Raw genomic sequence first — 15,037 nt, 5'->3', positions numbered from 1 at the left:
CGGCTGCACCGCCCACAGACGACCGCTCTCCGCGTCCACCGACACGTAGCTCGACGCAGGACGCCACCCGCCGCCTGACGACGTGGCCCCGGCGCCGCCCTCCCACACCGAGTAGCTCACACGGCCGTTCTCCGCCTCGTCCGGGTCCCGCGCCCACAGCCGCGCCAGCTCCGCCCCCGCCGCGTTGTTCTCCCGCGCCAGCACCGTGTACACGGCCTGCGAGAACGACGGCGCGTTGTCGTTCACGTCAGACACCGGCACATGCACACTCCGCTTCGCACGCAGCGCCGGCTGCCCGCCGTCCTCCGCACGCACCTCCACCTCGTACGCAGACACCCGCTCCCGGTCCAGCGCCTCCCGCAGCACCAGCGAGTACGACCCCGCGAACCTCGACTCCAGACCGAACGGCGACGACGGCCACACCCAGCACCGCACTCGCCCGTTCGCCCCCGAGTCCCGGTCCGACACGCTCAGCAGCGCCACCACCGTCCCCACCGACGCGTCCTCCGGCACCGGCACCGACAGGGACGTCACCCACACCTCGGGCGCGTTGTCGTTCACGTCCAGAACCTCCAACAACATCTTACAGTGACCTGACAGCGGGGGTGTCCCCTTATCTGTCGCTTCGATTTGTATCTCAAATGATCGGACGTCTTCAAAGTCGAGAGCACCGGTGAGACGGACCTCACCCGTCTGAGGATTTAAAACGAAAAGCTTCAGGCCCTCTGGGGGAAAAGAGTTTATGGCCGTGAACTTCATTTCACTGTTGCTTCCGACGTCTGGATCTGTTGCATTCACCCGCGCTACCACAGTCCCCTCTGGAGCGTTCTCCGGCAGCTGCACTTTATACATTGATTGGTTGAACTGGGGGGCATTGTCATTTGCGTCCAGCACCCAGATCACCAGCTCCATTGTGCCGGTCAGCGAAGGACGGCCCCCGTCACTCGCCGTCAGCACCAACCGGTGCACAGGCACCGTCTCCCGGTCCAGAGCTTTCGTGAGCACCAGAAACAGGGACTCTCGGAATTCTTCACTCCGCTGCAGATCAACTCGGAAATGCTCGCTGGGACTGAGTGTGTAGGAGAGCTGAGCGTTCGCGCCGATATCTGCATCCGACGCGCCCTCCAGCGGGAAACGGGAGCCCGGTGCCGTGGTTAATTCCGCCATGCTGATATTTTTCCGTGCGGCGGGGAAGAGCGGGGCGTTGTCGTTAATGTCGGTCACCTCCAGCTCCACAGGGAAGACGCGCAGCGGCCGCTCCAGCAGCACCTCCAGGCGCAGCGAGCACGGAGCGCTCTTCCCGCACAGCTCCTCCCGGTCCAGCCGCGAGCTCACCACCAGCGCCCCGCTCGCCCCGCTCACCTCCACGCTCGCCCGCCGGCCCTGCCACACCACTCGCAGCCGCCGCGCCTCCGCATCGCCCGCCTCCAGACCCAGCTCCTGCCACAGCCGCCCTACCACCGTCCCGACCTTGGCTTCCTCCGGCACCGAGTACCGCACCTGCCCCGACACCAGCGCCCACGTCCGCACCAGCACCACCAGACACACCGCGGGACCCCAACGTGCCTCCATCTCCGCTCGCGGGCCCCGCACGGCTCTCCGCCACCTCCCGCAAGCAGCGGTTCTGCTGCCTGCCTGGCCCAGCTCCACGTCCTCCCCCCCACCGCTCTGAGCCGTTCTCTCCGCCGCACCGGGGCGGAGCCGCCGAGCCTCTCCGCTGCCGTTTCTGAGCCTGCAGCGACACCCTGTGCTGCTCCGCCGTCTCGCACGCTGACCGACACCGACTGCGCCACCTGACCCGCGCGGCTCATTCCGCTCAGTTCTTGCTCCTTTCCTTTCTTCTTATTCTCAGCTTTTTTTATCTTTGACTTTTCCCCCCTGAGCTGTTTGCTTGCTCAGATTCCTTTCTTTCATTCGTTCTTATTCTTTCTTTTTTTTTTTCCTTTTTTTGGTTTTCTATTATTTCCCTTTATTTCACTGTCTTTGCTGGAAATCTTTCTTCCTTTTTCTTTCTTCTTTCTATTATTTGTCTTGTTTGTAATTTATTCATTCCTGTGCCTTTCTTAGATTTCTGCTAGTCTATTTTTTTTTCTCTTTTTCGTTTTCTCATTTTTTTGTTTGATTGTTTGTTTTGTTTTCTCCCTGATTGTTTTTTTTTTCCTTCCACGGATTCCGTCCTGTTCCTGATGGATACACCAGCGCTGCTTACAGAACCATCTACGGAAATTACAGAGACGTCAGCCCTAGTTGCTCTTCTCTAATGAGTGGTTCTCTAACCATGGTCTCGTCTTTTCCCTCAGGGCCTAGAGAAGCCGTCGCCGTGTGTTGGTCATCTTCTTTGTGTTTGCCTTTTGTTTGTTTTAATATCGGTTTCTTCTCTTGTAATATTTGTTCCTTTATTACTTCCTTGTTTCATTTCTTCCTTTCTTTTTTTCCCCCTCATTTATAAATCACTGTCCTCGATTCTGTGTACACTGATAATGTTTGTACGTGATGGTAAAATCGGTATCAGCTCTTCCTTTCTTTATCTGCTTTCTCTCTTGCTTCCTTCCTTCGCACTTGTTTGCTTTCACTCTCAGTTGTGCCCTCCTTCATTCCCTTCACTGTTCCGTTACACCTCCTGCCCTCCCCTTTAACAATACCATTTCTGTGTGGTTGCATCACACTCACCATGGAGCTCTGAAACGCCCTCAGGCAAGCGAACTTTCCTCTTCCTCATCACTTTTCATTAGGAATTCAACAGCTTCCCAGGACACCAAGATGCCAAGATCCTCACCCCATTAACCATGCAGGTAACATGGGTGCATGCTGTGCTCATCTCCTCCTCATCCTTTCCTTCTTTCCTTTCTCTTCCTTCTCTCTTTATGCTTTGCTTGCTTTTGCTTTCCGTAGATTCCTTCACTTCCTTCTATCTCACTCATTTGTTCCTTCTTCAAACGACTCTTTGGCCCTCTCTTTCTCTTCCTTTTCTCCTTTACTTTTTTCCCTTTCCCTCCCCCACCCCCCCTCCACCTTGATTTCTCCTTTTCTTTACTGCCCTGTCTTTCCATATTCTTGGTTCAAATCTACTTCTGTCCCTCTCTCTTCTTTTCATTTTCCTCCTTAATAAAATATTTTCCACAGAACTGTGCCACACTTGACATGAAGCATGGAAATGCCCTTTGGAAAAAGTACTCAGTCTCTTCACCTTCACCTTCTCAAGTCTCTGGATGGAGAGTAAATCTCCTACTTTCCTCCAGTCTGTGCCAGACAAGAGACAGACATCTTCCCTCCCTTCTGGAAGAAGACCACACTCTTCAGTCACTGTCCTCTCAAGTACCTCACAAATGTCAGAGCAAGGCAACCATGTGGGAAAGACCTGCCCTACTACAATAGAATAGAATCCATTCCATCCTGAGACACAAGCCCAAGTCCCAGGCTTTGGACAACTGTGCCAACAGGCTCCAATGAGTGCAAACAACCCAGGGAAGTCTCTCGTGATGCAAAACAAACCCACTGTAATATCCCAGCACAAACAGCTGAAGAAGGCTTGAAATATCATAGGGCAACCACAGTGATCTGTTCGTCCTGACCAGGTCTCCCCCTGCACACCTACTCTCCTCTCAGGCACCCAGCAAACACCAGAGCAAAGCAACTATGTATCTCTATGTATCCCAAGGCAGATACACCAGAACAGGATCCATTCCATTCTAACAGATGCCCAAGACCCATGGACTGTGGCATCTCAGTAAACAAGCTCCAATGAGTCAAAACAATCCAGGAAAGTCTTTCTTTTGAAAGAAAACAAACCCATTACAGCCCAGCACAACGACCCTGCTGAAAAAGCACAGGGCAGTCATAGCTCCCAAACACACCTCCACGTATTTGAGGAAGATTTGTTCTTCCTGACTCATTTTCTGCCTGCACACTGAGTGTCAAGCTCTTGCTTCCCCTCTTGCACTCATGCTCTGCCAGAACAACACAGCAGGAACCTTGTTACCCAAGGGATGTACTTGCCGTCGAACATCATTAACATGATCCACACATCACACAACCAAGCAGAAGCTACGAAGGATACATCCTCGTGGTGACATTTTCCCTGAGAACATCCCCTCAAAACCAAACACATCCACTTCCACAAACATTTTGGGGTCCCTTCTTTACCCATGTTGAGTGCCACCTGCTCCCACTGTGCCTGGAAGCAGAAGCAAAGGAACAGGAGGGCAGGCAGTGGTGCTTTGCTGCTCCAGTCCTACAGGCATTGCAATCCAGGCAACATATGGTCAATCCAACATGAAGATACCCTGACAGACCAGGCAGAAATGTACATCTGTCTCTCACACACACACCTTCCATAGGAACCACTGACTTACCTGTAGCTTCACTGGTTTCATCTTCAGAAGAAGAATCATTTCCAGGACAGCAGAAGGGCCGTTAAGGCACATTTTCCCTGCACTTCTCTGTGTCTCGTTCACTGTTACCAACACACTGCCAGTGGGAGAGGAGGCAATGATGGGGAGCTGGAAACTTAACCACTGCCCTGTGACCCCACCCACAATACCATCCTGGGCTTTGAAAACATGGCAACTCTTACAGCACCATGGCAGCCCAGAAAGAACTGAGCCAGGAAAGGAGAAAAAAATGCACTGACGGCAATGGGAGGAGGGACCTTTAAAAGCTGGGACACACATCCGGCACAAACCACCTGGTGAGTCCACACTGGAAGATCTCTCAATCCAGATGCCCCTGCTCAGTCAGAACTCCCACACACTGTAGAAGGGATCAAATTCTCTGCAGTACACACTCAGAATGTAGCAGGGAAGATGGACTGGGTGGGTCCTGCTTCAGGCAAAGATCCATAGGATTGATTTTTGCCCAAGGACCCTGGGTTATGTGGGAGGTTGGAAAAGTCAGCTGTGTACCACAGAGTGAACTCATTGTGGGTGAGAATAGCCAGTGAGTGCGGTATGTTGTATGATTATTAATAATTTTATTAATTAATAAAATAATAATGAGTAAACCTTGACCCCACTCTGCTGGGCATGACATAGGGGTTATGTTTTCAGGTAGCCAGCTGAACCAGTCAGTGCAAAGAAAACCCTTCAGTCCCAAATGCCACCTTGAGTCAAGACTTGTCAGAGGAGAATCACAGAGAGTGAGGACACTTTGCACTCACAAACCACAGGTGTTATCAGCATGGTCAACAGTGACACTAATGCAAGGTGGTCAAGACCACAGCCTGCAGGTCTTGCAGTCCTCCAAGGAGCTCAGGTGGAAATGCTGCAAACTAGCAAGGAAGGAAGCATTGATCTCATTCTACAGTAGAGCAACAACAGATACAATTTAAGGGCCTGTTTCAGTTAAGATGATGAGAGAGATGCAGAAATCCTGGAAGCCATGAAAGGATCCTGTGAAGGTAGCACTTTCTCCACAGCCTCTTCTTCAGCTTTGTACTTCCATCCTCTATATCACTCATGAGGAAAAGTAATCTCCATCTCAGAGGACATTTGGAAGCTCTTCCCAAGCGACACACACCAGGTGCCACCCAGCAACTCCATTTCCAACAGGCAAGACTTTCCCCACACAGAATTTCTATTGCCATGGCACATGCCAAGGGCCTACATCAGCCATGCACAGGATCACTCCCATAGTAGCTGGTGCTGCAGCTGCCCAACAACATCTCCCACCTCCAAACACCAGTCTGAACATTACCAGGCCTTCACAAATGGCACAAAGAATAATGCAGCACTGCAAAGCCATCCAGGGTCTGGCAGATACTTCCCAGATGCCTGAACTTCTCAGCAATCTCAGGTGGAATCAACAGAACTATGTGCCAGAAACCAGAGATTCTCTGATCAGAGCCTGACACTGATGATTCCTGTGCATGTGGATATCATTCTTTGAGAGAAGCATAACAAATACTGAAGCAGAAACACACTCAGAATGTCAGCTGTGTGACAGAACTTGGACCAGGGAAAACCAGAGCTGGGCTGCTGTGCCAGGTTTGGCCTGGGCAGGCACGTATCTGAAGGACTTAAGGATAACCACAGGACACATCATTGCTACTGAGGTCCACCCTGCAAGTGAACAGGAAGATACAGCCAAGCACTGAACATTGTTGTCTTCTGATGACATGGCTCATGGTCTTCCCAGGGATTTCCAGTCCCTCCATACAAGACTTCCTAATGCTCAAGGTCACCTTCACATCACCAGGCCCTACTCAGTGCCACAGACACATTCAGATCCATGAAACGTCACAGTTTCGTTTACCAGCTCAAGGATCATTCCAGCTTTTGTAGATCTTTCCATCACAAAGAGCCCAAAGAAAAAACACATGGCTGATGTCACACACACGGAGTGCAGCAGACTCCCTGCTCTTTCCATTGGTGATGTCAGGACAGCTCTGAACAGCAATGGCATTGATTTAATGCTGCGGGAAAATGATCCAAATGCTGAGGACCTGGCAATGAATTATTTCAGAATCACAGCATCACAGAAATATTCAGTTTGGAAAGGACCCTCAGGTTCACCAAGTCCAACCAATAACCTCACTCGAAAAAGTTCACCCCTAAGCCATATCCCCAAGCAAACTGTATTTCAATTGTGTAAGAGAATTTGAATGTTTTATTTTGTTTTGTTTTCTAGGGCAGGTCTTTGATTTTCTATGCTGTTTTTAATCACAAACCCAAGAATTCTCACTTTGTGCCTGTGATGGTCTCAATGCTGAAACAATGCTAAACCAGCTCAGATTATTAAATTCACTTCTTTGAAACGTGGGAGAGGTGGGGAGCAGGAAAAGTGAAAAATAATTCCCATTCCCAAAAGCACCTTCCATAACACTCCTCTGCCTTAGTATTTGCAACTAATAGCACTGTAACACAACCAAACTATAACACAACCAAATCTCATGCTAGCACTGATAGCAGTCAGCATCCATGCTAAAGCACCAAAGAGTGCAGGCTGTGAGTCTTGCACACCTTCATCAAGCTCGAGTGCAAATGCTACACAGCATCAAGCAACAGAATTGATTTCGCTCCACAGGAGAAAAATTCACACCCGTCAAGGACGCGCAGAGAGAGGCAAAGCTGCAATCAAGATTATTAATCATCCGCAAAGCACCCACCAGCAATGGGCTCAGCCCGGATCCCAGCAGTGCCTGCCTGGGGCAATGCACCAAGGGTGAGAACAGGGAAGGGGAGTCTCAGGATATGGGGATACTGAAGGAAAGAAGGGTGGTGGGGAGGAGAGAACGAGAGGACTACTGACCGTGTCCAGCAGAGCAGAAGGCTCCGGATGAGAGGTGTCCTTGGCAGCGGCGACCGCAGGCGGAGGCGGCAAGTTGGGGCTGAAAACCATCAGGTCGCTCTTGCCCGCGCCCTCCGCCACGCACAGGCTCCGGCTCTGCCGCTGCGAGTACGACCAGCTGCCCACTTCGCTGGCACACACCAGCGTCGCCGGAGCGGGACCCGACAGCACCGCCGCCCGCGGCGCACAGCGCGCCGCCCCGTACAGCACCAGCGCCAGCACCAACACGCTCGACACCGCGCAGATCGCCACCACCAGCCACACGTTGGACGACGACGAAGCGGCGCCTGCCGAGAAGCCGCCCTCCGCCGGCAACAACACACCCAGCCCCGACGAAGACTGCGACCCCGCGCCCGACAGCGCCGCCTCGCCGCCCTCCACCAGCGACACGCTCAGCGTCGCCGTGGCCGAGCGCGACGGCTCGCCGTGGTCCCGCACCACGATCACCAGCCTCTGACGCGGGCCGTCCGCCTCCTCCAGCGCCCGCGCCGTGCTCACCTCGCCGCTGTACAGCCCCACGCGGAACGGGCCCTTCCCACGCGGCTCCCACACCTCGTACCGCAGCCACGCGTTGTAGCCCGAGTCCGCGTCCACCGCACGGATCTTCGCCACCACCTGCCCTGCCGGCCTGCCCCACGTCGCCCACGCCCACAGCGTCTCTGAATCCGACCCTGCCACCGCCTCTACCGACGACCCGGCAACACCACCCACAAACGGAACCAGCCCCAGACCGCCGCCCGGGGGCGGCAGCAGCGCCGGCGCGTTGTCGTTCTCATCCACCACGAACAGCTGCACCGTGGCGTTGCCGAACAGCGGCGGCTCCCCCGCGTCCACCGCTCGCACCTCGAACTGCAGCGCCTGCAGCTCCTCGTAGTCCAGCGGCTGCACCGCCCACAGACGACCGCTCTCCGCGTCCACCGACACGTAGCTCGACGCAGGACGCCACCCGACCCCTGACGACGTGGCCCCGGCGCCGCCTTCCCACACCGAGTAGCTCACGCGGCCGTTCTCCGCCTCGTCCGGGTCCCGCGCCCACAGCCGCGCCAGCTCCGCCCCCGCCGCGTTGTTCTCCCGCGCCAGCACCGTGTACACGGCCTGCGAGAACGACGGCGCGTTGTCGTTCACGTCGGACACCGGCACATGCACTCCGCGACTCCCACGCAGCGACGGCTGCCCGCCGTCCTCCGCACGCACCTCCACCTCGTACGCAGACACCCGCTCCCGGTCCAGCGCCTCCCGCAGCACCAGCGAGTACGACCCCGCGAACCTCGACTCCAGACCGAACGGCGACGGCGGCCACACCCAGCACCGCACTCGCCCGTTCGCCCCCGAGTCCCGGTCCGACACGCTCAGCAGCGCCACCACCGTCCCCACCGACGCGTCCTCCGGCACCGGCACCGACAGGGACGTCACCCACACCTCGGGCGCGTTGTCGTTCACGTCCAGCACCTCCAGCTCCACGCTGCAGTGACTCGACAGGGGAGGCAATCCCTTATCCATTGCCTTAATTTGCAAGTCATACAGTGTGACTGCCTCAAAGTCCAGGGACCCCTTCAGTCTGATCTCGCCACTCTTCGTATCGATGCTGAATAGATCTGAACCGGAGGCAGGTTCAAAAGTATCAATATCATAAATCACATCTCCGTATGGTCCCAAGTCCGGATCCGTGGCGTTCACTCGCACCACCAGAGTCCCCTCCGCAGCGTTCTCCGGCAGCTGCACTTTATACACCGACTGACTGAACTGCGGGGCATTGTCATTCACGTCCAGCACCGAGATCACCACCTCCATAGTGCCGGTCAGGGAAGGACGGCCCCCGTCGCTCGCCGTCAGCACCAACCGGTGCACAGGCACCGTCTCCCGGTCCAGAGCTTTCGTGAGCACCAGAAACAGAAGTTTCCTGTTTTCATCAGGAGATTTAACGTCCAGCGTAAAGTGCTCGCTGGGGCTGAGTGTGTAGGAGAGCTGAGCGTTCGCGCCGATATCTGCATCCGACGCGCCCTCCAGCGGGAAACGGGAGCCCGGTACCGTGGTTAATTCCGCCATGCTGATGTTTTTCCGTGCGGCGGGGAAGAGCGGGGCGTTGTCGTTAATGTCGGTCACCTCCAGCTCCACAGGGAAGACGCGCAGCGGCCGCTCCAGCAGCACCTCCAGGCGCAGCGAGCACGGAGCGCTCTTCCCGCACAGCTCCTCCCGGTCCAGCCACGAGCTCACCACCAGCGCCCCGCTCGCCCCGCTCACCTCTACGCTCGCCCGCCGGCCCTGCCACACCACTCGCAGCCGCCGCGCCTCCGCATCGCCCGCCTCCAGACCCAGCTCCTGCGGCAGCCGCCCCACCACCGTACCGACCTTGGCTTCCTCCGGCACCGAGTACCGCACCTGCCCCGACACCAGCGCCCACGTCCGCACCAGCACCACCAGACACACCGCGGGACCCCAATGCGCGTCCATCGCCGCTCACTGTCCCCGCCGTGGACCCCGCCGCCTCCCGCAAGCACCGACTCTGCTGCTCGCAGGGCCCAGCTCCACGTCCTCCCCCCTCTCTCCCAGCCGTTCTCTCCGCCGCACCGGGGCGGAGCCGCTGAGCCGCTCGGCCGCCGTTTCTGAGCCTGCAGCGACACCCTGTGCTGCTCCGCCGCTTCGCACGCTGACCAACACCGACCCTGCTACTGCACCAGCGCTTCACTCAGCTGTCTTCCAGTCGTTTTATTATCTTTCTTTTCATCCTTATATTGTTTTAGTGGGGTTTTTTTCCCCTTCTGCTTTCCTCCTATTTCCACGAATTCCTTCCTTTTTTTTTTACCTTCTTGACACAGCCTGGCGAAGCCATCCTCGATAATTAAGTGGCATCAGCGCTAATTACAAGGCATCGGCGCCCGGGCGCGTGTCTCTAACGAAGGTGGAGCCTATTAGGTAGCTGCAGCTCAGTTCAGCTACTAGAAAATGTCGCTGAACTCTGTAGGACATCTTCCATCCGTTATTACTTCATTGCTTCACGTCTTTTTTTCTTTCCTTTTTCTTCTTTTTCTCCCCGCCCTCCTTTCTGTGTACAGTGATTTCATCAGTCCATGACAGTAAACTCTTTTATCCTTTCTTCTTTCCATATCTTCGTTCTAATTTTGTTGTTCACTTTTATTTTTCTCATTTACTACATTTTACTTCTCTTGTCTAACTCTTCATTCCTTCTCAGTCCTGCCCTCCTCCTCTTCACTTTACCAGCTTCATTTCTATATAATTTCTATATGCCTGCATTACAGTGCCCATGGTCCAAGAACTCTTTCCTCTTCGTCACCACTTCAGACCAGGCACAAAGTCCCAGAATATTAATGATGTCAAGGTCCTCACCCCCACTAGCCATGCAGGAGTAACGTTACTGCATCCTGCTGATCTTCTCTATAATCGCTTCCATTTTTCCTTTCTCCTCCTTTACGCCGCCCTTGATTGTTTTTTTCCATCCACAAATTCCTTTGGCTCCTTCATCCTTTCTCCTTCATTCTTTGTATTCTTCCGTTTGGTCTGCTCTTTCTCTTCCATCCTTTCTTCATTTCCATTCCCAGTCTCTTTTCCTTTTCTTTCATTTCTTTTACTGTCTTCTGTTTTCATCCTTTTCCCCTTATTAAAATACTTTTCACATAACTGAACCATCTCTTGTGCATCATGGAAATGCTCTTCACCACGAGTTCTTATTCCCTTTCCCTTTGTCTTCCAGGACTCTGGGTGAAGAACAGTCTATGCTAGACAACACAGACAGACCCTTCACCTCCCATTCTTCTGGAATAAGGTCACACTCTTCCTCCACTGTCCTCTCAAGGACCCAGCAAGACAACCATATCACAAAGACCAAGTCAGATACGTTAGAATACAATCCATTACGATCTGAAACTCAAGTCCAAGTCCCAGGCACTTGGACGACTGTGCAAAGAGGATTCAATGAGTCCAAAACAACCCAGAGCAGTCTCTCATGCTGGAAAACAAACCCAGCACAGCCCAGCACTAGAGTCCTTCAAGAAGGCTGAAAAAGCACAGGGCAACCACAGCTCCCAAGCACTCTTCATGTACCTTGAGGAAGATCTGTTCTTCCTGACTCATTTCCCACCTGCGTGGTGAATGCCAAGCTCTTGCTTCCCCTCTCACACAGACAGATCCTGACTGAACCACAAAGCAAGAGCTTTGCTCCTCAAGAGATTTAGTTCCCACCGAATACCTCTGCTTCATTAACATAATCCACACAACCAGACAGAAGGCACAAAGGAAGCACCAGGAGGACATTTTCACTAGCAGCATCTCCTCAATACCCAACATATCGACTCCAACAAACATATTGTGGTCCCTCTGCTGTCCATGCTTGCTGCCACAGGCTCATGCCATGCTTGGAAGCAGCAGGAAAGGAACAGGAGCAGGCAGTGGTGCTTTGCTGCTCCTGTCCTACAGGCATCAGAACCTAGGCAACTACAGATCCTCCCTGGCAGAACAGGAACCTAAGCAGATCTCTCAAACACATCTTCCATAGGTTATCAGTGACTGTAGCTTCACTGCTTTCATCTTCAGAATAAGAAACATTTCCTGACAGTTTTAAGACATTTTCCCAGATAGTTTCAAGGACATTTCCAGCTGAACTTTATCAGAGATTTCTAGGGAACGTGAACAGGAAATAAATCACTTTCTGCAAAGGGCCTTGAAGCCAGTGGGCAGTGCAGAGTGCTTTGGGCACCTCTATCACATGGGAAACAGGAGGGACACCTGAACACTGAGGGCATTCTTTCAGCAACAACCTCTGCTCACCAAACCCTGCATCTCATTTGCTTTTACCAACATACTGCCAGGGGGAGAGAAGACAATGATGGAGGGCTGGAAACCTGAACAGTGTCCATACAGCCATTCAAGACAATATCCTGGGCCTTGAAAAGCAAGTCTTATGCAGAGTTGGCACCCCAGGAAGAATTCAGTCAGACTCGTTTCTCAAACAAGTCAGAGACACCTGGGGCAAGGAGGGTGGCACTCCATGGGTGCATCACATCCCTTACCATGCATGAGCGGCTGGGAAGATTGAACACTGCAAGGGACTGCTAGAAGCTGCACTGACAGCAATGGGAGGAGGGACCTTTAAAAACCGGGACACACATCCAGCACAAACCACCTGGTGAGTCCACACTGGATGATCTGCCAACCAAGCTGGTCCTGCTCAGTCAGAACTCCCATGCCGTAGAAGGGACCAAATTCCCTGCAGTGCACATTAAGAATGTAGTCTGGGTGAATCCTCCTTCAGGCAGGACAGTCCCATCCATGGGACTGCATTTGCCCAAACACCTGGGTGTACATGCAGGGTGATGAGGGAGTTTGGAAAAGTCCACTGAGTACCACAAAGTGATCTCATTGTGGGTAAGAACAGCCAGTGAGTGAGGTATGTTGTACGATGTTTTCAGGCAGCTGAACCTGCCAATGGGTGGTTCTCTTCACTTGTAGACAAAACCCTTCAATCCCAAATGCCACCTTGAGTCAAGTCTTGTCAGAGGAGAATCACAGAGAGTGAGGACACTTTGCAATCACAAACCACAGCTGTTATCAGCATGGTCAGCAGTGACACTAATGCAGGGAAGAGTGCCTGGGGGATGGTCAAAGCCACAGCCTGCAGGTCTTGCAGTCCTCCAAGGAGCTCAGGTGGAAATGCTGCAAACTAGCAAGGAAGGAAGCATTGATCTCATTCTACAGTAGAGCAACAACAGAAATAATTTCAGGGCCTGTTTCACTTAACATTATGAGATATGCAGAAATCTGGAGGCCCTGAAAAGATCCTGTGAAGGTAGCCTCTGAAGAGCCTCCAGAGCCTCTTCAGGTTTTCTACTACCATCCTCTATCACTCTTGGGGGAAAGTAATCTCTATCTCAGAGGACATTTGGAAGCTCTTCCCAAGCGACACACACCAGGTACCACCCAGCAACTCCATTTCCAACAGGCAAGACTTTCCCCACTCACAATTTCTATTGCCATGGCACATGCCAAGGGCCTACTTCAGCCATGCACAGGATCGCTCCCATAGTAGCTGGTGCTGCAGCTGCCCAACAACATCTCCCACCTCCAAACACCACTCTGAACATTACCAGGCCTTCACAAATGGCACAAAGAATAATGCAGCACTGCAAAGCCATCCAGGGTCTGGCAGATACTTCCCAGATGCCTGAACTTCTCAGCAATCTCAGGTGGAATCAACAGAACTATGCTTCAGAACCCAGAGATTCTCTGATCAGAGCCTGACACTGATGATTCCTGTGCGTGTGGATATCATTCTTTGAGAGAAGCACAACAAATACTGAAGCAGAAACACACTCAGAATGTCAGCTGTGTGACAGAACTTGGACCAGGGAAAACCAGAGCTGGGCTGCTGTGCCAGGTTTGGCCTGGGCAGGCATGTATCTGAAGGACTTAAGGATAACCACAGGACACATCATTGCTACTGAGGTCCACCCTGCAAGTGAACAGGAAGATACAGCCAAGCACTGAACATTGCACCAACCTCCTTACATCCCTTACAAATCCTGCCTGGAGAGGAGAAAACAGCAATTAATGCAACAGGGACAGCTGTGGAATCTGCTGTGGATACCCAATATTGTGCAAGAACAACAGGTAGCAGCACAAGAGACTCTCTCTGTCTGATGTGAGATCTTCATCACTTCGAGGGCATTGAGAGTATTTCAAAATCCATGTAACAATCTCAAGACCTAGAAGGCCTCCAACTCCATACCTGTTTCAGCCTGGCAGAGGGTGTTGGACAAGAACACTCCATGCCTCAAGCTTTCTTCTATGCACACGCAATTGCTGACAATGAAATACACATTTTCACGACAAGAAGAGCTTCTAACACTGTTGTCTTCTGATGACATGGCTCATGGTCTCTCCAAGGATTTCCAGTCCCTTCACACAAGACTTCCTACTGCTCAAGGTCACCTTCACATCACCAGGCCCCACTCAGTGCCACAAACACATTCAGATCCATGAAACATCACAGTTTCGTTTACCAGCTCAAGGATCATTCCAGCTTTTGTAGACCTTTCCATCACAAAGAGACTAATGAAAAAACTCAAGGCTGATATCACATACATGGAGTGCAGCAGACTCCCTGCTCTTTCCATTGGCATTGATTCAGTGCTATGGGACAATGATCCAAATGCTGAGTACCTGGCAATGAATTATTTCAGAATCACAGCATCACAGAAATATTCAGTTTGGAAAGGACCCTCAGGTTCACCAAGTCCAACCCATAACCTCACTCTAAAAAGTTCACCCCTAAGCCATATCCCCAAGCAAACTGTATTTCAACTGTTTAGGAGAATTTGGGTGGTTTAGCCTGTTGGTGGTTTTTGTCTTTTTTTGTTTCTTGCTGAAGGCATGTCTTTGATTTTCTTTATTTGGCTTTGTTATTTTTTAATGACAAAACTAACATTTCTAGAACTTGGTACCTGCATGGGTGATGATTTGAATAATGAAAGAGTGCTAAAACAGCTCAGCTTGTTGAACCCACTTATTTGAAATGTGGGTGATGCGTGGAGCCGGAAAAGAAATTCTCGTTCCTCAAAGAACCTTCCCTAACACTACTCCGCCTTAAAATTTGATAGTATTAAACATCGCTGAAACGCAACCAGATCTGCGGCCAGCACGGGCAGCCGCCATCACACATACTAAGACAACAAAGATTGCGCTTTCAGCAAGCTCCAGTCAAATGCTACACGCCAGCAAGAAATAGAATTGATTTCGTTTC

General features: G+C 52.4%; 2 protein-coding genes across 2 annotated transcripts in view; both read right to left on the bottom strand.

Annotated features, from left to right (window-relative positions):
• LOC104304271 (protocadherin alpha-C2) overlaps positions 1 to 15,037 on the bottom strand; it is a 212,461-nt gene that overhangs the window by 188,326 nt on the left and 9,098 nt on the right. The gene's annotated exons all lie outside the window — the stretch shown is intronic.
• LOC128897917 (protocadherin alpha-3-like) lies at positions 5,206 to 9,735 on the bottom strand. Its single transcript, XM_054168375.1, has 3 exons — positions 8,000 to 9,735; positions 7,198 to 7,912; positions 5,206 to 5,295 (listed from the first exon to the last, which is right to left on the bottom strand). The coding sequence occupies exons 1-3, from the start codon at positions 9,733 to 9,735 to the stop codon at positions 5,206 to 5,208; spliced, it is 2,541 nt and encodes an 846-aa protein (XP_054024350.1).

The sequence above is a fragment of the Dryobates pubescens genome, chromosome 16 (genome assembly GCF_014839835.1).
Source record: "Dryobates pubescens isolate bDryPub1 chromosome 16, bDryPub1.pri, whole genome shotgun sequence".
Lineage (NCBI taxonomy): Eukaryota > Metazoa > Chordata > Aves > Piciformes > Picidae > Dryobates > Dryobates pubescens.
The sequence above is the reverse complement of the archived record's forward strand: the minus strand, read 5'-3'. Positions and strand labels throughout refer to the sequence as shown.